Below are 21170 nucleotides of genomic sequence, written 5' to 3' on the forward strand. Positions count from 1 at the left end.
TTTTTAATGATGAAGAGAGTGAAAGATTATATCAGAAAAATGTCAGGTAGGGATCATCTTTCCTGAGTATACTCTCTTCTCCATTTCCTGCTTCACTTGCAATTACTTTTCTTTTGCTTTCCTAATGCACAATGGGATACACAATTTTTTTTGTCTTTCCGGAGTGCCTCTATTTTCAGATGCTAACAAAGGTCCATTGTATGTGATTCACACATGCACTGTTACATCCACATGGCATTCTGTAGTGGTGTACAGATACCCCTGAGGCAAATGACTTACCATGCAGCTGAGGTGAGAGATAAAACTAGTACTTTTCTTCATGCTAAAGGAGAGCTGTGGTCCAGAGGTGATGGATAACCTGACCAAAGTCATGCGGCCAGGGCTGGGATGTGAGCTGCAAGCTCTCACATTGACTCATCTTCAGGAGTTTAGCTGGAAAACACGCAGGCTGCTATTTTCAGAATCTCAGCTAAATAAATCTGAATTTTTAAACTGGGAAAACAGGCCTTGCTTTTGCTTTTGGTGACTATGTTTTGTTGTGTTGTTTTTTTTTTTCTCTTCTCCTTTGCTACATTTTAAGGTGTGCTGGATGTAACAGACTTCCACTTCTCAACCAAGTTTCCTGTGGACCATTCCTGGAAAGGAAAACTAATTCACAATGGCTTGAGCTTCTCAGGATAGTGAAAAGTTGTAATGGAGACTACTGTGCTCAAAGCAAAGGCTCAAGGCAGCTTTCACCTAACTCTGCTTTAAAACTACCTGCCATTTTTCACTAGTGTGTGCTCTTCTGCTAACCACCTAGAAAAATACACAGGAGTACAACTGAATACAGAAGGGCTAAGCTACAGATTTATGAAACTGTTGCACTTTAAGCCTCAATTAGGAGTTTTATTTTCTTCTGCTGTCTTACAAAATATGTTTTCTTCTATTTGGTCAAAGTGGGATTAGTAGATGTAAAACCCGGACACACCACTGCTTGAGCTGCACATTGTTCAGCTTCTTTATGGTACAGCTAACGGGGAGCCAGACAGCTGTGAACAAAGAAAGCTTCCACAGTCTCCTCTGAGTTTCTGGATGGTGCAGCCCATTTCTCTCACTGCCTCCAGAGCCACTGTAAGCAGCCCAGCCTGTGAAGTCCAGGCAGGCAAGCCTGTTTTAAACCAAGATTTTCATGTTACTATTCCTCCTTCCCAACAGAGTGTGCCCACTGATCCTCCAGCTCCCTGCTGCTCTTGGCTGAAAGACCCTCCATCTCCTCTTGGTTGAGGCTTTTTAATGCTTGCTCCAAGATTGTTAGCTTCCTAATAGCAGTCAGCACATTCTGTTTTTGCTAATATTTGAGTCTTGTTTGCTCTGGTAATATCGAGATGGTCCCATCTACAATATGTGTTGCTCAAGTTACATTGGCTAGTGCATTTTTACAAAGCAGCCCACACTCAGCGGGCAGCACAGAAGCTGACCAGCACCTTTTAAAAATCCGTGACTTAAAACCTGTAACCACTCAAATGCCAAGTCTCCTTTTTCCCAGTCTGTGACCTGTCTTTCCTCATGAGCTACCTGTGGTCAGGAAGAGGTAACTCCAGCGAGTTGCTGTTCACAGTAACAAACTGAAGCTCCTGCTGATCTATGGCAATAGAATCATAGAATCCTTAGAGTTAGATTTTAAAGGTCATCTAGTACAACTCCCCTGCAACGAACAGAGACTTGCACAGCTAAATCAGGTTGCCCAGGGCATCATTACTCCCATTGTGGAGCCCAAAGCAGTGATAGGTGGAACAAATTCATAGAATCATAGAATCATTAAGGTTGGAAAAGACCACTAGTATCATCTAGTCCAACCATAAATTGATCCAGATCAAGAAAAGAGTCTTAGGCAGAGTTGGTAACAGAAACGACAGCATCTGGTTCTTCATCATATTCCCATACACAACTCATACATTCCCTTCCACTGGGAGACTTTCATCCATGCAGGTCTTATTTTACATAGATTACTGAGAGTCTGACATCAGTCAAAAAATCCCTGGTGTCCACTCACGAATTTAGGAGTCATTTATATCTGTAGTAATAAAAGCTGTATGCTGTTTATTTAGCAGTGCTGTTCTAACGTGCTGTTTGTTGTTTAGACAGTCTGTATCTTCTTCATATTGTAATCATATTAAAAAAGCATTCTTTTCCTGAAATAAAGAGGTAATCATTCACAAGAGGCATAATTATTCCATGTGGTGCAGGCAGGATGCTGCAGAAAGAGCTGTCTTCTTTATGCATAAGAGGCTTTTACTGCAAGTGTTCTACACAGTAATTAAATTCCTTTGAATGAGAAAGCCTGATTGGATTTTCTTTGGTTTACAGGGAGGAGTCTGAAAAGCAAGGTAGTTATCTCAATTGCTATACAATTTTGACATCTGTTGAAGACTAGGGAGAAAGGTTCAGAGTGCCAGATTCCCATCTCCCTTCCCTTATGCTAGTGTTATGTTAGCTGAACTCAGTTGAATTTAGCTGAATTACGCTCTATTTGTGTGGGAATAAAGCTTAGAAACCCTTGGCAGAAAGCAGAAGGCTACCTGCATGCACTCTGCGAGAATCCAAATTATCTAAGGGAGAAAAATATAGTTAGAGGAATGTTACATGCAGTTACAAAGGCAAGTGCCCAAAAGTGAGAAAACTTCACATGGCTGTCCTTCCAATGGGATAGTTGTTTTATAGTGAGTTCAGCCTCGGCCCAGAACAGGCCAAAGTTTTAAGAGGCAGCAACAAGCAAATGAAAAGTCAGATAATCATAAAGCAGGAGTCTGTGTTGTGGCTTGACACGTGAGCCAGGATACTGGTGTGGCACAACTTTTGAGTATTTGAGTTGTCAAAACTAAATCCCATTTGTTTAACATCAATGATTACATGCAGCTGCAAAGGGATTTTTCAAAAGAAAATATGAAGAATGTAAATTAAAAGACTATTACATACAACCTCAACATGTGTTAGCAATGGGGTTTGGGCCTTGTAGCATAAATTACAGTATAAAATCATCCTGTTACTGGGTGTCAGGAGACGTGTGGCATCATACAGGTGATTTCATTCTGCTCGGATGTAGCTGGGGGACTGTACACATAATAAGGACAGTGGCAATTTCAGCAGCTCAGAGAAACATCACAGGGAAAAGGGAAGCACTTTCCTAATCTGTGGACTCCGTCTGCCTGATGCTGATGCTTTGTATCACCCAGCTGGATTGGGAATCTCTAAGGCAGAGATAGCATGTATGTGTAGGGGCTGGATTCCTGAAGCTCCTCATCCTCATGTTGTCCATTAGACCTTCGGCCTTGGTAGTGTTCAGGAAGCACCATGAGGCAAGTGAAACCTGCCTTTGCCTTCCCATCCAGTGGGAGTGGGAAGTGGTGGGAGAGTATTGCCCTAAACTGAGACAGATGGGTTGCAACAAGCCAAAACTTCCCTGTCATGATTCTACTGACTTCTGAGAGATTGTGCTCCCCTTTATTGTTTATTAATTCTCAGAAAAGGTGCCTCCTGGGTCTAGCCCATCCGTGCCATCCAGCTGTCTGTACAGAAAGTTTGAAGTGAAGCTAAATGTTGATTCCATTTTACTGATTCTTTCTTTTCTTGTTGAGCAGAAACAGTCATCCCTGAGGACTACCTGGATCCAGCTAATATGAAGCGGTACAGTGCAGATCCTACTGACTCTGCCTTCAGTTGTGTGGGCTCCGTGTACGCCATGCGGCAGAGTCCTGCAGATGGACATCCTGCTGGAGGCTCCTCTTCCTCCTGTGGCCATCGTCCTGCCCCGATGTCCTCAGGGAGGTCCTCCTCTGCTGGCCTGCGGCACCATGCCTCCAGCCCAACAAGGAATGGGACCTATTCTGAAGGAAACACAAGTGGTAATATAATATCTTCCTACTAGCAATGTGTGTTGCTTTGCTGGTGCCATGCTAGGATCTGAACTCACTGCCAAATTTCCAGGAAAGTTAGCAAGGTGCACTTGCACTGACATGCACTCAGACCACACGTACTTCCACTTAGAAGGAGAAATAATAACCTATGTAAACACAAAATCAATCTGTTCATCATTAAGTAAAATGGTGAATGTTTTCTAATGCTGTTATTAATTATGTAAACGTATGCATTATGTATAATCGAGTGGCAATCACAACTGCCATTATCAATTTACAGATATAAATATTAATATATAAGACGTTCTTCCCCAAGATTGAGACTGCTTACAGACAGGTTAATTGCGTGAGAGCAGCTGTGTACAAAGTACCACAAAGAACAAATTCAAATATTAGAGCCTATCAAACAATTTAGCAAAGGATTTTGCTTCCCAGATGTATAGCCAACTTTACCCCTTGAAATACAAACTGCAGCAAATTTTATTTGAAAAAAGCTGCCCAGAAACACATATTTTTAGAAATCGCCTGGCTCACTGCTCAAGGCTTTTTTATCCTTTAGGGAAGAAAAGTCACTAGAAGTTTATCTGCAGATCCAAGAGATGCCACAGGAACCACTGCTTTCAATAACCCTTCCACTCCCCTCTCTTGGTAGTTTTGTCCAGCTATCCTCCTAGGATTTAAACTCACTGAGTTGATCACTCTGCCCATTAAGGGCACTCTGCTGGTGCCAAGCCCTCTTAAAATGGGACTTGTTGCAAGAGATGGCTTCCCACCAGGAAAGCTTTCCTGGCAGCTGAGATGAGAGGAGCAAGTGGGACTACAGGAGCAGCCTGGTGTAAGGCAGAGAAGGGCAGAGGATGGGGTAGATACAGTATCAGGAGCTGAGATGGTGGAAAGCGTGCTTCCTAATCCTGGACTGCATTTGCTCTTCCCCAGCTTTGTGCTATATTCCATTAGCCACGACTTCTTTCACCTCAGAGAAGACCTGGGTTCATCGAATAGGTTAGGTGATTCCCTGAACTTCTGCTAACTTTTTTTTATTTGCATTTTTCAATTTCTCCATTAACGGGTCTTTATCAGTAGCCATTTGAATACTGTCTTCACTCCTTACTAATTATTCAAACTTCATTTATGCATTTTTCATTTTGAAGGTAGATATAACAAAGGAGTTGAATATCTCAGCCATTTTTAAGTCATTAATTTCTTCCCCTTCCTCATTTATTAATGGAATCTACTGTCACTCCAGTTACTTTTTCCTCTTGATATATTTGCTGTAGCCTTGCTGGTTCCCCCTAACCCTTTTGTCCAGCATTAGCTCCTTACATTGCTTCTTGCATTTCCCCTGGAAACTGGAAGGGCTTGTGCAATGAGCCAAGATTTAACAATGTTGTTACTAGCTTGGTTTGAAAATCTTAATCATTCTGGCTATTTCTTCGTAGTGTACAGGAAAATATCAGAGCAGCTGAGACCGAAGTTCTGCCTTGCTGTGCATCTTGTCTCTAGCATGAGGCATGCCCCAGGGCAGAGTTGAGTGCAGGCACACAGTGCTTCCCCAGCACCTTCTCCACTTTCAGAAATTGGTGGAAGGACTTTGAGCCAGAAGTGGTGGATTCATATTGAGTAACTAGTCATAGGTTTTTCTCCCTTAAATTACCCAATGGCTTATTGAATACATTGCACATTTTCAGCATTAATAATAATAATAATAATAACAATACTATCATGGTAAAGTTCCTGTGCTTAAAATTGCATTATGTGGAGAAAAGCCTTTGTATAATGGATTTGAATCTCTGTTCAAAAGACCTGAAGCTTAAAATCAGGGCTTAATCTTGCTCAGCTGTATTATTTTCTCTTCTCTGACTATGAATGTCACTGTTATTTTGGCCAGTTCAGCGGTAAGAGCTCCTACAGCTGATAGTTAAGAAGTGAGCATCAACCAAAAAAAAAAAAAAGTTGTTAATCTGTTGATAGCACTTATCAATAATTATTAACAATGAGGGCATGCATGTACAGGAGTAAGTATATCCATATAGAGATGAGTTTGTCGTCAATGTCTCCAACAGGAGGATTAGCAATTGCCTGTGTTCTAAGTGCTCTGTGCACCCTTGTACATCTGCCCCAGTGATTTGTGCATGTTTGTGCCACCACCATCCCCTTTCCCCTGAACTTCTTCACTGCCCCTGGATCTGCTTTCTCTGAAGCATAGGAGAGCAATTGGCTCTTGCCTATGGCCATGATGTTTTCAGTGACTGAGATGTACACCACAATGACAACCATGAAGCCAGGGTGCCCACAGATTTATTACTGCAACCCTTCCATCCTTATGGAAACGATGCTACTTCCAGGCAGTCTGCTTTCATTTCCTTCTCCATTTGCCATAGTGTCAGTTCTGTAGCACAGCTCTGTACTGCTGGAATTCCCATTGTGGATTTCTACAAAGCGCTGTTTGCTTCTCCTTAAAGGTAGAGACTCTATTTTTTCACAGCTATCCTATTTTTCATGTATTTTTCTCTTTATACTTTAATAGTAATCACAGCCTTTTAAATATGTATCTTCCCACGATTGCTTCAGCGCAGCTACGCTGGAGTCTGATTACTGTCTTGGCAAAATCTCTCTCAAAGATCTTAGGAATCTGTGCTCTCAATATGATGCTTCTGTGTATGCTTTTCCACTTTCTAGGGACAATTCATATGCTGCTGAATCATAAATGGGTAGAGATGAGTAATTGGTGCATACATGCATCCGTTCTAATCCTCTTCAGTTTGCTTACTTAAAGACAGGGATGGACAGCGCTCATTAAAAAGAGAAAGAATTTATTTCCAAAAAACTCAAGCCAATCCATTTTATTTATTGATATATCAGAAAAATAGCATGCCTTATTTATCAGGGTGGGCAAACATTGTGGAAAAAATCATAACTGCAAAACTTATCTCAGCACATAGCAGAACAAGCTTTTCAAGGGGAATGGATGAGATTAAAACCCAAAGCTCTCATTAATGCGATTGGAAGCATGATGCCTAATTCTCCATGACTATGCTAAAAATTTCCAAACAAACAAACAAACAAAAAAATCCCATTTCAGAAAGCCAGTTGGGGCTACTAAGAGATAAACATGCACTTTGCTGTCATCGTCTGCCAAATTGAAGCTCTTAAAGCTGGGAAGGAATAGTCAAGGACATCATAAACCATAAACCTTTCCAAGCCTGCTTATATAAAGACAAACAAACCCTTTTTCCCAAGTGTGAAGAATTGTGCGTTCAGCCACAACGTAACAGCCTGAGCCTTGCCTGTAGCCTGGGGACTTTATGCAGATTTTATTATCCAATATTAGGAGTTAATTATTACCCCCGAGGGTCTTTGTTAAAGAGACAGTCCCACTTGCTTAATACATTTTTTTCCTGACAGCATTTCAGACACAGGGTTCGAAGGTTGGTTTTTGCAGACGAATGCTGCAAGCACCTTGCAGGGGAGCCAGGCTCAGCACCTCCTCCAGGCAATGGCAAGGGAAGAGAAGCTCAGCCCTGGTCCTGCTGCTTCTGTGTGCACAGCTTGCCAGGTTTTGAGGGCACTTTCACAACCTGGAAGGTTCGACACCTGCACTGAGCTTTTCTTTTTCTCCTTCAAAAGAGAGACAAGGAAAGCTCCAGTAAGCATTTGCCACCAGTTTATGGCTGTAACTCAATCAGCAGGGCTGCTCTGGCAGTCGTGGCATCATGTCCCTATGCCACACAGTGGGTGCTGCCTGCTGTCTCAGGAAGCCTCTCCTGCAGAGCCCTCCTCCTGTCCTCACATGCAGTGGGAGGGCTTTTTAAAGAAGTGTTTCCTATCCCTCTGTACCATTGAGGTCCTGCTACTTCGACTTACTTTCAGTGGATCTGCTGCTCCTTATTAACTGCTCCAGTACGATCAGAGAGAGCCTTTTAAAATTTCATTCCCATCCCTTTTCCCTGAGGCAAAGAAATCATTTAGGCCTGCAGCAATATTAAAGTTCATCTGTCACTTCCTTTCCACTCTTATCTATCAATGACCGCACTCCCTTGGGGCTCTGTTTGTTTGCCAAGAACATATTTAGGGAGCCTGTTATTTATCTTTCCTTCTTTCACAGGTTTAACTCCACTTTAGCACTGTATTTTCTCATTGTGGCTCTGCAGCCACTCAGCTGTTGGCTTTCCCTCCCTTCACCCTCCTTTTCAAGAACATCTGGAGCCTGATGTGGGCTCAGAAAAAAGCCTGAGGGGCAAGAGCTCAGCCACTGGCTCCTTTGCACCAACACTGTCTTGCCATTGGCTTTGTTGGGTATTGGGTGCTGATCTCGTACTTCCAGCCATCCCTGCAATGGTCTCAGCTGGGATGCCCCAAGAGCCTTCCCCTGCAGGGAGCTCTTTCCCCATCCTCTCCAGTACAGATGCAGGCAGGAGGGGGAGTGCTTCCCTTTGATTACCTGAATTTCCATATCTCATTCCATTAATTTGACAATTTTTTTTGCCACCTGTCAAAAACAGGAAATTGGATTTGACCTAGATTACGATCTCTAAAAATAATTATTGGTCCTGAGCACTCCCATCTCTTTGTAATCTGAGTATTCATTATCATCTTGATTAATTCTGATGACAGGATGGCATAGGATACCCAGGAGACATGAGACTTCCTCATTTATCTAATTCTTAGGTTAAATGTGAATACCTTCAGATAAGAAAAAATGTATAGTACTTGCCCTGCTGCCATCAAACAACTCTGTGCTTAATATAATCTTTTAGCAAAGTGATGCTATTGAAACAGAGAACTCGTGCCTTTGTATAGGCATGAAGTGATTTATTTTTTTCAGAAATAAAGAAATTGCACTTACATGGGTAAATTACAAAGTTAAAAAGTCAGAATAAATTAGGAAACAAAATACATTTTAAAAGATGTGGAAAAACAGATTGCTTCCAACCTCATCAGCTATGAACTGCTTTTGAGATGTCTGTCTGCAAACTGATGGTATCCCCATTTTACTGATAGCATTTAAAAGTAGCCACTTACATGCAAGGAAGTATCACAATTCATGAAAAAGCAGCAGAGAATATAGGACATGAACCTAAGAATATATATAGATTTAAAATAGAGTTAATATCTATGCGTAGTTTTTGTTTCTACGTAGTTATATTATACTGCAGATAGGGGTTTGACAGGATTACCTTCACTTGCTGGAGGCTGGAAGAGTTCTGGCCATGTAGACTCTTTAGAAAGGTCATTTATATATTTCTCTAAAAAATCAGATTTATGCTATCGATTGCTAGACTGCAGAACACTGAGTAGAGTTCACCCTGTCATTTCAACCTTTTCTTCTCACCCCACTTCCTTACATTACCAATATTTTAATGCCTGCAGAGGCTCCCAGCTGTTCCCAGGGGCTTGCTACTTCCCTTTACCCTTTCCTGGCATTTCTGGAAGCAGTGCATTCCTGGAAGAAGGGCATTTCTGGGCAGCAGTCACTTGGGCCCAGGGCTGCTCTCCTTTCACCTGGTGTGAACCCCAGGCAAAGCTGACTCAGGTTTCTTTGCAGTCATGCAAATTTAAGGGGAAAAAAATGTGATCCTCAGTAGTGGCACAACACGTTCCCTGACCACACTATTGCTGTGGCATTGAAACTTCTGCAATCTTTCAGGCACTGAGTAGCCTTTCAGTCCCCTCTCTATTTTTCCCCTTGCCCTTGGTTCGTGGTGCCCACACTCAGCTTGTGCTGCTGGCATGTCAGACTGCAGCAGCCTCCTGCAGGTGCTGGCTCCTCCAGCTCCCAGGCAAGTCGTGGTTCTCTCACTCGTCCCTGACGAACTTGCTCAATATTACTGATGATCCAGGGGCTGGCTGAAATTGCCCCATACGTTTTGCACTCTTCATCTTCATCACTTCATGCCAAAGAGTCCAGATGGTGTCTGTACCACTGAGTATTGCATTTATTCTGCAAGCAGAGCCCAGGGTCGCATGAGTCCATATGAACACAAATCCTCGCTGTCTAATTAAGAAGACCTGCGGCTATTCCTTGTCCTTTATATCCAGAACAGTGACTTAGCAAATGAGAGTGTAATTATCATGATATTTACATCACATCCCATTATGAAGCCCATCGACCACATTCACACATTCATAGCACTGCTGCTTACTACGGTTCATCCTTTATAACTGCAAAATATACCTCATTACATTATACTGTGGGATGCGGATGCGGCAAGAAAAAAGGACCAATATGCAGACAAAGCCATTATTGTGCATATATGGGCAGATCCTCACTCACATAAATCAGCACGGCTCTATTGAAGTCATCAGAACAAGGATTTACATAAGCCACCAACCCAGCCCACTGCATTTGTTCATATGTATTATCATGTTTTGAGCCACGCGTGGTATTCTCATACATTTTATCCGTTGCTATGAACTCAGAATTTCCCTGGAGGGATCAGCCCTTCTCTGCTCAGCAGCTTGAAGCCATTCTGGTTCCCCTCCTTGCTACCTGGGGCCTCTCCAGGCTCCAGTTTAGCTATCCATGGTCTCCCTCTGTTTGCACTCTTCTGCTTCCCTTTCTGTCTCCTGCAGTGCCTGCTTGCTTACCACCTGCACCTCTCATTGAAAATTGAACCTTAGCAGAAACTGATGAGCAAGTCTTGGCAAGTAACATCTCATCCATTTCTGTGCTGCTGCCTGTGAATATAAAGTTTGCATTGTGTGGACACAAAAGCAATAAACAGATTTCCTGTAACCTAGCATAATACAGTACTTGGGATAGTGAAACCACGTAAGGGTATATGTATGTGTGCAAATTATACACATCTAAGGCTAAGATTTATAATTCTGCAGAGACTAAGAATAAAAACATAAATGCACTTTCATTCCGATATGCCTTTATTCACTTGATTTAAAGCTACAGCAAGTCAAAGTGACCTTAAATCATCCAGGGCTTACACCATTAAAAAGTCACACGTGCAGTGTTCATCTCCATGTATTTTAGTAGGTCTCCAAATAGGCATTCACTGGGGACCTTCAGATTCACGTGAGCCTAAGATTAGCAGAACATTCACTAGGAACCTACCTCTAAGCTTCAAGAAAAGACTGAATGTCCGGATGCAAAGAAATAAAATATTTGCTATATCCTGATTTTATCTCCTAGCCTTTGCATTTAATAGCAAGCTCCTTTGTTTCATGCCTCCAGGTGGGAGGGTGGTGTCTTCTGGAGTCGAGATCCCCACTGCTTGCAGATCAGACAGCAGGGGCAGCTCAGTTTAAGAGGCTGGCAGCTGGCACATTGTTCCTTCCCCAGCAGGAACCTGAGGGTTTCATGTTTTTTTAACACAATTCACCAGCTGGGATCGTACCTCCTGGTAAGCAGTTGGATCCAAAACTGCCAAGTTCCTTCTCTCTCACCCCATCAGCTCAGGCTGATACACACAGATCCAACATCCAACACGTGGGGCTGCTGCACTGCTGCATGCCCATAAACCAAGGAAATCATTGCATGCTTTTGTAATGTGCTGTTGTGGGCTTTTTTGTATTGATAGCCTCAAGTCCTTCACCAGAACAACAAGACATGGCTCGGCCATCAAGCAAGAATCCTTTGACCTGGACCGTGGACGATGTGATTTGGTTTGTGAAGGATGCAGACCCTCACGCTTTAGGCCCCCACGTGGAGCTCTTCAGAAAACACGTATGTAAAGGCTGCTCTTAGTGCTTCTACAGGATTTAAGTCACCTGCAAGGGAGACAGCCAGCACACCACGTGCACCCTGTCTATGGCTGCTACAGGGAGTGCCTGTGCTCAGATGGTTTGAGCAAGGGGCCCTGCAAGGGGTTCACATCAAACAGGGGGGCTAGACTGAATAAACATTCACTTATCCCTCAATAGTAAAACCCTAACAACATGCTCATTATTTGTTCTCACTATGCCAGCATAAATTGTTATGCTAAACCTAAGAGAAATCACACAGGATCTGGTGTTTATTTTTCAGCTGTCCGATTGCGTGGCAAAAAAACTTTGCTTCTAAAGACTTTTTTTTTCAGGATACCTGCGATTCCTCTCCAAAGAGCTTTTATATATATATCTATATATATATATATATATAGATATCTATCTATCTATATATATATATCTATATATCTATCTATATATATATATCTATATATCTATCTATATATATATCTATATATCTATCTCTATATATATATCTATATATCTATCTATATCTGTGGACATTTAGCAGCAGAAGCCTAAAACAGCCAAATTTGTGAACTTTTGGACTTTCAGTATTATGTAACTATATAACTAAATTTAAATGACCTGCTGACTTACTAGGGAATATGATAGTTGCCTTCATTAGTAGACTGTAAACACATCTAATCAGGACTTTCTTGTTTTTGCTGGAGCTGGTAGCACCACATGTAACTACATCTTCAGCCTCATCCACCCTTCCTTAACCAATTCAGAGCATGAGCCTCAATGGATGCTCACCACAGTCGGACTGAGGCCATCTGACATCTGCAGGCAGGGCGATGGGATGAGGACAGAGCAGGCTCAATCATGCCAGGATCAAACCTTTGAGTGCAGGCCTTTCTTTCCCTGCCTTCTGCAGAGGAGTCAGATGGCCCACATTGGCCAAGTAGGTATCAGGAAGATAAATGAGGCACGTGTAGACTTAAGGAAACTTGCTTTGACATGAATTTTTGAGACTTGTAGAAGCAGCTGAGCACCAGTAGAGAGAATTGCCCTGGTGTATGAAGTGCACACTCCCAGGTAGAATATTTAATCTTGGCTCACTGGGCCTGCTGCTCTGAAGCATGCCATGCTACAATACTGTCACTACTCTGTGACCAAAGAGACCAAGCTAAATTGCCTCTGAAGACTGTTTCTGTCAGCCTTTGTCAAGCACCCAGCACCTCTACTCTAATACTGGGCTCTACTCATTATTGGTTTCCTTGTAAAATGTGCAGTAGGTTTGAGAACCTGGGTAAGATTACCACACAACTCAATTCAATTACGCCTTGGAGTTATATATGCCCCTGCAATTTTTCAGCCTTCAAATCTCATCTGGATTAGCACGGAGACCCCAGGGGTGAGAGACAAGTGATTAGTCCATTAACCTTAGCCATATCTCCCTGTATATTCAATCTTTCTATGAAGCAGGTGCATAATTTACTTAGAAGCACTTACTGTCATTGACAAGGCCCAGTTATCACCTGAAATTGTTGCTTTGGCAGTCAGCTCGTCTGAGCTACGACACTGGGAGGGAGAAGGTGGTGGGGCCACGAGGAGGGAAAGGGTGGGGAGGTATCCTGCATATTGACAGAACTCTTTCCCATTGCTATATTGGTCCACGTGAGTGCCGACCACAGTGCCCAGAGCCATTCTCCTGGTTGTAAGGGAGGTGTAGCCCACACTTGCCACAGCTTCAACACACATCACAGGGTGTCCATGGCTCTCGCTCTGCTATCCTCACCAGAAGCAGAAGCTTGAATCAACCACCAGGTGCAATTCTTGTGCTGAAGGCGCGGGACTTGATCATGGTCCACTCAGAACATGTGCAAGAAGCTGGCATGAACTCAGCAGTACCCACTTCTTGCAGTTGGAAGAATACGTATGTTCATATTCATTGTATCATTATCTTGCAGCTCATACATTTGCTGTCCCCATCTCTTGCAGAAAAACAGCAGCACTCTAACTTGCAGTGGGCCAGATCTCAACTAAAGTGAAACAAGCTAATTGCATTGAATTTAACAGCTCTCGATCTGATTCAAGATCTTCTACTGCAAACTTGGGAGCCATGCTATAGAATCCTACAGTTTTTAATTTTTAATTTTTTTTAAAGGGATGACAGTAATGCTGGAGAGAAGCCAAGTCAACAATCTGTATAGGGATTTGGCTAATTTGGGGGTACTTTGGATTGATTGGATATGAATTCTCCCTCTGGCATACTCTAGTCACGGAAGTTTAGCTTTGACCTCTAGTCCATCATAACAGAGGAAATAATAAAACGTTGAACTCAACATTTAGAAACAGTTACATTCACACCAAATACCTTGACAATGTTTTACTCAACAGCATCACAGCTCCAGGAGTACGGTTTTCTTTCTTAAGTAAATATTAATTTAAATATGATAATTAATCTTCTTTTCCTTAGCTTCTTTAAAATAATGGGAAGGAGAGGAGGAGAGCAAAGAGAGTTTTTGTAATGGGTGGAGTGGGGGTTGCAGAATGAAGAGCATCAATTGATTGAGTTAATCAGAAAGTGACCTTAACTGCTCATCAGCTAAATCACCTGCTGAATGGAATAATAATGATCAGGGCAAATTAGGATCCATAGTATTGCTTAATTAGTAGGTAATGGATCAGAGAGGAAAAAAGCACCGTGAAAACCATCAAATACAATATATACAGCATTAGTGCTCCTGTGTGGATGCCTGTATTTATGCACTCATATTCATTAGTTATGTTTTAGCTCTCCAAGTAACAAAGTGAAATGAAGACCAAGAGGAGAGTTATTATTTTTAAGCAGATCTCCTAATACATTTGGGGGAAAAAAAAAAAACAAACAACAAACAGGCAAGCTCAGGAACAGAAGGAGGGCATTGTATTTGGAAGCTTCTGTGCTTTACAGTCATAGGAGAACCCACAGTGAAACAGTGTCCACCTCTTTGTACACCAGTGCTATTTGGTGCTTGATACAGCATTTTGTAGTTACAAAGGTTTTTCAAGCCAAAAGTCTGGTATAAACAGATGAACTTGGTGACAATTTCCACCAGTTATGTGGGAGTTAAATTAAGTTCATATAAATATTATTAATAAATCAAATGAATTATGGTACTACTGCTTTCAATTTAAGAAATTAATTGCACGTATCACTGGGTGTAAACGTACTAAGGATACACAAAATATGCAGATAGCCAGGAACAAAGCTGGACCTGAGATTCAGAGGTGTGCTATTAGCAGTTCATGAGGCCACATCCCTCCGTCCCTCTGTCACTCACTCCTTTCTCTTAAGATCAACTGGTTTTCTCAGAACTGGACTTAGAGCAAATCTGATGTTTAAAAAAAAAAGTCCTCATGATTTTACTGTCACAGAATCAAAAACACTGACAAACCTTACTGTTCCTTGAAGAATAAGTAGTAATATTTGATTAAAGGCTCCTTTGGAGTTTCCTTTTATCCTACTTCAGCTTTCAATTTCTCAATGAAATTTCAAAATTCATGACACTTCCATCTATGATGTGCCATTTCTGATTCACCTTGGGTAATGTGTCAGGACACAGCACTGCTGCCTTGCTTTTGTGGTGCTGAAAGCAGAGGGTTTACGTATTTTGATTCTCTTTCTCTCTTCAGGAGATTGATGGCAATGCTTTGTTGCTGCTGAAAAGTGACATGATCATGAAATACCTGGGGCTGAAATTGGGACCAGCGCTGAAACTGTGCTACCACATCGATAAGCTCAAGCAAGCCAAGTTCTAACAGCTTCCTGAACAACAGCAGAACCTAAATCTAGACAGAAAACTATAGGTAACATGCTGCCTTACAGAATTGCATTCTTTTGAAGATTGTTTTTCCCTCTTTAACAAAGACTTTGTCTTTTTTAACATTTGTGCATCTTCACTAATTTTTTTTTTTAGTCCAATGGAAGCTTTCGGGCTGCTTTGTGTTAATAATTTGCCAAAAAGTGTATAATTACAGTAATTATTTTGTACCATTAATATTATTATGATTATAGTAAGTCCTATTTTTGTAATCAGAAGGGGGAAATCAAAAGCAAACAGTGACTGCTGGCAGAAAGACTATTGGCTGCCTGCCAGGAAGGGATGGGGTGGGACACAGTGCTGCCTGGGCTGCCATGTTCAGAGTGTTTCGGGGAACGTGTGCCCTTTGGTCAGCCAGCATTGAACAGGAACCACCCTGTGTCTCGCACTAACATCTGGAAAAGTTAAATTCTTCAGTTTGAAAAAAAGAAAAGAAGAAAAAGAAAAAGAAAAGGAGAAGGAAAAAGAAGAAAAAAAAGTAAGAAAGGAAAATTAAGAATAAAAAAGTTTTTTGTGTTGTTTTTTTTTTTCCTAAAGAAATAAAAAGAGGGAAAAGGTTTTTATTGCAGCTGAAGTACCTTTTCCCACTAGAGGGAGCAGCCCTAATAGACTTGAGGCTGGAGCTGTGACGACATGGTGCTTTCCATCTGATGAGCTCTGACCATCTGACTCTACTAGCCAGCACATCTCTAAATACTCAGGAGGAATCGCAGGCTCCCAGCAGGACAAGCCGTCACCGGTTACAGTTAATTATTTCAAGAAAAGTCCCAGTGCAGAAAGCGTTTCTGACAGGATGTTTCCTGTTAAGCTGAAGAGGGGGTGGATGGCTCCCATGGTGTCTGGTGCGCTTAGCCATCATCTCCCCACCTTTCTGCCTGACGTATGGTTCGCAGCACTCAAAGAAAAAAAAAAAAACACAGAATTTCTGGGTTTGTTCTTGTTTGGCAGGTGGGAATATTCCCCATGAGGAAGGCACACTGTTGTGCACTGCAGCAATGTTAGGGCCAAGGTGGGTGCTGCAGTGCCACTGCCTGGTTGCACTGCTGCAGAGGACGATGCACACTTGCTTTCAGCATATGTGCACGTTTTCAAGTAGACTCAAGGTAATGCTCCCTGGCCTCTTACACAAATATGAGAAGTGCTCATTTATATTCTATGTAGCCACGCGAGAAGAAAGGCAGGTCAAAGGGTGAGGAAGTGATTTGTGGAGCAGGTATGCCCTCATATTCACCCTTCACAAATGGAGGATTATGAAGGGACACATCCATACAGTTTTAAACACTTGGTGCATGACAAGGAGTGTTAGCAAATGTTTGTTGATCATGCAGGTTGTTTTGAAGCTCACCTCAACAGAATTGGGTAATAGAGCCCTGATAATAAGCAAGATATGAGCATCCATTACAGCTTCTGCATATAGCAGAATATTACAGAAAAATACCTCATGGAATGAAATTTATTTGGGTGCATGTTGCTAGAATATAACTCATATGGAAAGGTACCACTTCAAGATCTATTTCTGAAAATCCTCGATACAACCAGGCCTTGTGTGCCTCCAGGGATGGAACACCCACAGCTTCTCAGAAAAGCTGTGCCAGCACCTCACCGCCCTCTGAGTAAAGAATTTCCTCCTAACAGCTAAGCTAAACAGGCCCTCTTTCAATTCAAAGTCATTCCCCCTTGTCCTGTCGCTATTAGGTCATCCATGGTATGACTAATAACAGCCCCCAAGACTTTCAGTAAACTCCTGGGAACTATCCCCAGATTAACAAAGTAGTCCATATATGTTTGCAGAGTTGGATCTTGACATGACTGGATGGCTTTCTACAGATATTGTCTCCATGGTAAAGCATTTATAAAATGAATAGCTGAAGTAAAGATGTTAAATGAAAAGTTACATGCTACCTAGGAACACAACGTACTGAACCCTACACAGGCTGATTCTTAAAACGTGTACTTTCATTGTATTTTCCTGGAGATTCTGTAAACTCACTTTTTGTTTGGAGAGTGGAGGAAAAAAAAAAGATTCAGCACTACAGAATTCTCTGAAAAAGGAGTCATTTCCTTTCAGCTCTACATCTCACCCTTTTCTTCCATCTCCACCCTGCAGAGATTGCAGCTGAGAAGACTGATAACACCACAGCAGTGGCAACAGTGTTCATACATTTAACATGCCGGACTAGTTTTCATGTATGTATCTAATGTATACAGTCAATGGTGCTATCTCATTTGATATGGAACTTTTAGGCATGGCAGGCTGTTCCAGCCATGATATTTAATGTGCCACCTTTTACAGAGGAGGCATTTAGTGACTTGGTTTTACATGAAAGTAAAGCTTACAAAAGAAACTCCATGCTACACGTTTGGTTTTTTGGTGTTTTTGTATTTTTTCCCCCTCACCAAAAGGGGATCAGGAGACAATCATTACTGCAATTATGACTAGTTCTTCCTCTCCTAAGTCTTGTCAGGAAGGTGGTTAAGACACTGTGCTGCATAGAGTGTGTCAGGCGGGGAGCAAACCATGAAGGGTCACCTGCCTGGGTGTAACACTATAACATGATGGAAAATGCAATGACAGCAAGGTAGTAGAGCAACAAGTAAGGACAAGCCTAAGTGCAGCAGTTATAGACACAGAAACAAGGGGGAGGGAGGAATAAAAATGAAATAAAATAAAATAAAAAAGCTGCTTACCTTTGGAAAATCTCAGGTAGGCAGCAATCTCCAGTAACAAATTCTCATCTCCACTGCCAACCCTTAAATGAGGTCTGGAGGGGGTATATCCTGGCTCCATCCCTTTCCATCACTCAGGTACATTGCATGCACCTGAGCTCATTTGGGTTGGTCCTACCTTCCACCAGGTGCTCAATCACTGTTTCAGGCATTTCTGCTACACTATGTTAGCTGTTGTTCGTGTACTGCTGATATAAATTGCTTAGTTTGCTATTCTGTTCACAGCTCTTACTTCAGGCTGCATTCAACTGCTTGCATTTCTTAACTCTTCCAAACAGGTGGGTGGATGTGCTTGTCCTTTGTGTGCAATGCATCTGCCTGTTCTCTGCTTTTAAATGCAGCTGCGTTGGAAGGCACTTAGCTTCCTTTAGACAGTTTCAATGCTTCATGAGCCTTTGCTTTAAGAAAAACAAAAAAGCAGGTAAAGCCTGAAGATGTGGGGAGAGCTCTTCCATTGCTGAGGGGCCAGCTGCAAAGCATGAGAAGTAGCAGAACTGGTGGCTGCAGAGCAGCTTCTCCCATTGCCCTCACACTGACTCCCTGCCGTGGCCCCATCTCCCACCCTGAGAAATGCTCCCCTCCCAGTCGTAACTGGGTTTCCAGAAGTGCCCAAGGGAATGCTTCCACTGCTCTGAGTGCACTGTCTTGCTGGAAGAGCACAGTGCCCTTTGCAGTACTAGCAGCTCAGGCCACTGTGATTAATGCAGCCAGGCACCCTTGAGACAGGCTGCAAAACATCACTCTGGGTTGTTACTGCCCTGAAACAAATTGCTCAATTTCTACAGCTTGTCAGCAGTCTGTCAAGAGTCACACATCTTTCTTTCTTAAGAAAAAACACATTGGTTCATTCCTACGTAGATTTGGTCTCCACTTCCCCCTGATCCTCCTTTTGTAGCTGGCATTATGGGACTGCTGTGCTCACTTGTGCTGCATCTGTATCAACAGGCTTAGGTTGCTAGGAAAGTAGTTCACAATAAGAACTTTGGGAGCAAAAACCTTGGGAAATTGCAGGTCAGCAAAAGCCTCTCTCTTCTTCCAACATCTCTGTGCAGAGCCTTAGGATGACAGCTGCAAAGCAGGTCCCAGGCACTGCTGCCCATAACTTGTTGGATGGAGTCGTGTGGATTTTCTTCTCTCACCAAGAAATGGAATCCTGAATCTGCACCCTCTCACCAAAGGAAGTGGGCAGATCTCTGCACACATTGCCTCGGTCCTTGCGATAGCTGCGTGCTGCCTTCCAATCCACTCTCCCTTCATGGACAATTGGAAACCGATTCCCCTGGAAATCTAAAATTTTGCTTGAGAAAAAATCACTTTTATTCACTGCCATGAGTTAAATATTATGGAAACATGTCTGCTAACAATTTGCTTTGTGTAATTTGTACTAATGCTAATAAGCAACAGCTGCAATGCTTCCTGCTGTAAATTCTTTTGTGGTTGCAGTGGTATTATCACATATGTACTTCACAAATATGATAGACTCTAGCACAGCTCTCTCCTTCTGGCTCCGGCTCCAGCAATTCCCCTTCCTCAGCACACAGCGAAGCGGACGTGAATTTACAGCCTCTGTTTCCTTTTGTCCGAGCTCCCCACCAGGTGCCTGTGGCCAATGGGGGTGGGGAGAGCAGGGTGCATGCACGGGGATGTCCCCCAGCAGCCGTGTTTACTGAGGTTTGGGCATAGAGGTTCTGGTCAGAGGCTGAGTGCAGAAGTAAGATTCGCTTAAGAAACAGAAAGAAAAAATTGTGCGCAATGCTCTGCCACCATAAGGCTACAGCTGAAACCCAAGAATCTTTCAACTGTAATCTTAAGAAAAATATTTCCCTCGCTCACGATGTTAAATACAGCACGTTAGGCCAAACCCAGGTCCCACTGAGGTCCACGTAAGTTTTTCTATTGAATTCATAAGACCGGAGCTTGGCTAAAAAAGCAGGTCAAGCCTCAGCCATGTCCCACAGTAACTAGAGCCTAACACGCAATCCCAGCCCCCTCACAAAGAGCGGAGGCAACCACTGCTGGCCGGCCCCATGTCTCTGCCCCCAGGAGGGCTGCTGGTTCCTGGTAGAGAGCTCTTCCAGCCGCACATCTACCTGACCCCAACACTTTCTCCTGTTTGTTTGGTGTTGTAGCTGTAGGCTCTGTGGAAGGCAGTTTGCATTTTCCACTTAGCAGCAAACCAAAGCGCTGAGGATTTTCAGTCGTGCTGCTCAGCAGAAACTTGCCCTAATCTCAACATGACTTCACTGAGAGATTTCCACAAGTTCTTGAGGAGAAGCCCTCAGCGGAATTTAAAAATAAAACTTCTCAAAATCAGCCCTGCTGACCCATAGTTATTGGCTCCTTTAGCATCCCCAGCACTTCATCATCCTTCAGACGGCTGAGTCTCTTGGAAGTGCCATAACCGAGCAGGACGTCGGGAAGGGCTCCATCTCTGACTGGAGTCTCACTCCTCTTGGCCTATGGGCAGCTGCCAAAACTCAGAGCTTGAGCCTGGACAGGAGTGTGTTTTTGTGTGTATGTGTGTGTGTGTGTCTGTGTGTGTGCACATGTTGCCTGGCTGCATGGGCAGGTTGTGAAGGGAATGAAAGTAAATCAGAGTAGAAGATGAGCTTCAGAAAGTCCCTGTTGCACTGGTGTTCCCACATTTTCTGCCCTGCTCCAGAGCATGTATACAAATTGAACTTTCCCTGTGTAGAGAGTACAACTTTATTAACCAGAGTTTTCTTCTGATGCTATAAAGGACTGGCATCGTGCTGCCCTCTTCTTTCTGAACATGAAATATGGGTAACCAGCCTCCTATTGTCAGGGATCTCTAAAAGAGAATAGGAAAAAAACTGGGGACCAATGAATACAGGGATGAGGACAGAGTGGAGCAGTTATACAGCTTCCACTGTCTTTCAGGTGAAACACAGGAGAAGATGGGGAAAGCACATCTGAATCGCAATGATTCCAAACCAGTGATTAATTTTATCCTTCACATCGATGGTTTCCTGATCTGTAATGTTGGCTCTGTGCA

General features: G+C 42.8%; 2 protein-coding genes across 2 annotated transcripts in view; one reads left to right on the forward strand and one right to left on the reverse strand.

Annotated features, from left to right (window-relative positions):
• Positions 1-21170, reverse strand: part of PRDM1 (PR/SET domain 1) — a 690597-nt gene that overhangs the window by 567195 nt on the left and 102232 nt on the right.
• LOC104909308 (Scm polycomb group protein like 4) lies at positions 1667-15868 on the forward strand. Its single transcript, XM_019613075.1, has 3 exons — positions 1667-3884; positions 11429-11574; positions 15240-15868. The coding sequence occupies exons 1-3, from the start codon at positions 3659-3661 to the stop codon at positions 15363-15365; spliced, it is 498 nt and encodes a 165-aa protein (XP_019468620.1). The 5' UTR covers positions 1667-3658; the 3' UTR covers positions 15366-15868.

This window comes from Meleagris gallopavo, chromosome 2 (assembly GCF_000146605.3).
Source record: "Meleagris gallopavo isolate NT-WF06-2002-E0010 breed Aviagen turkey brand Nicholas breeding stock chromosome 2, Turkey_5.1, whole genome shotgun sequence".
Taxonomy (NCBI): domain Eukaryota; kingdom Metazoa; phylum Chordata; class Aves; order Galliformes; family Phasianidae; genus Meleagris; species Meleagris gallopavo.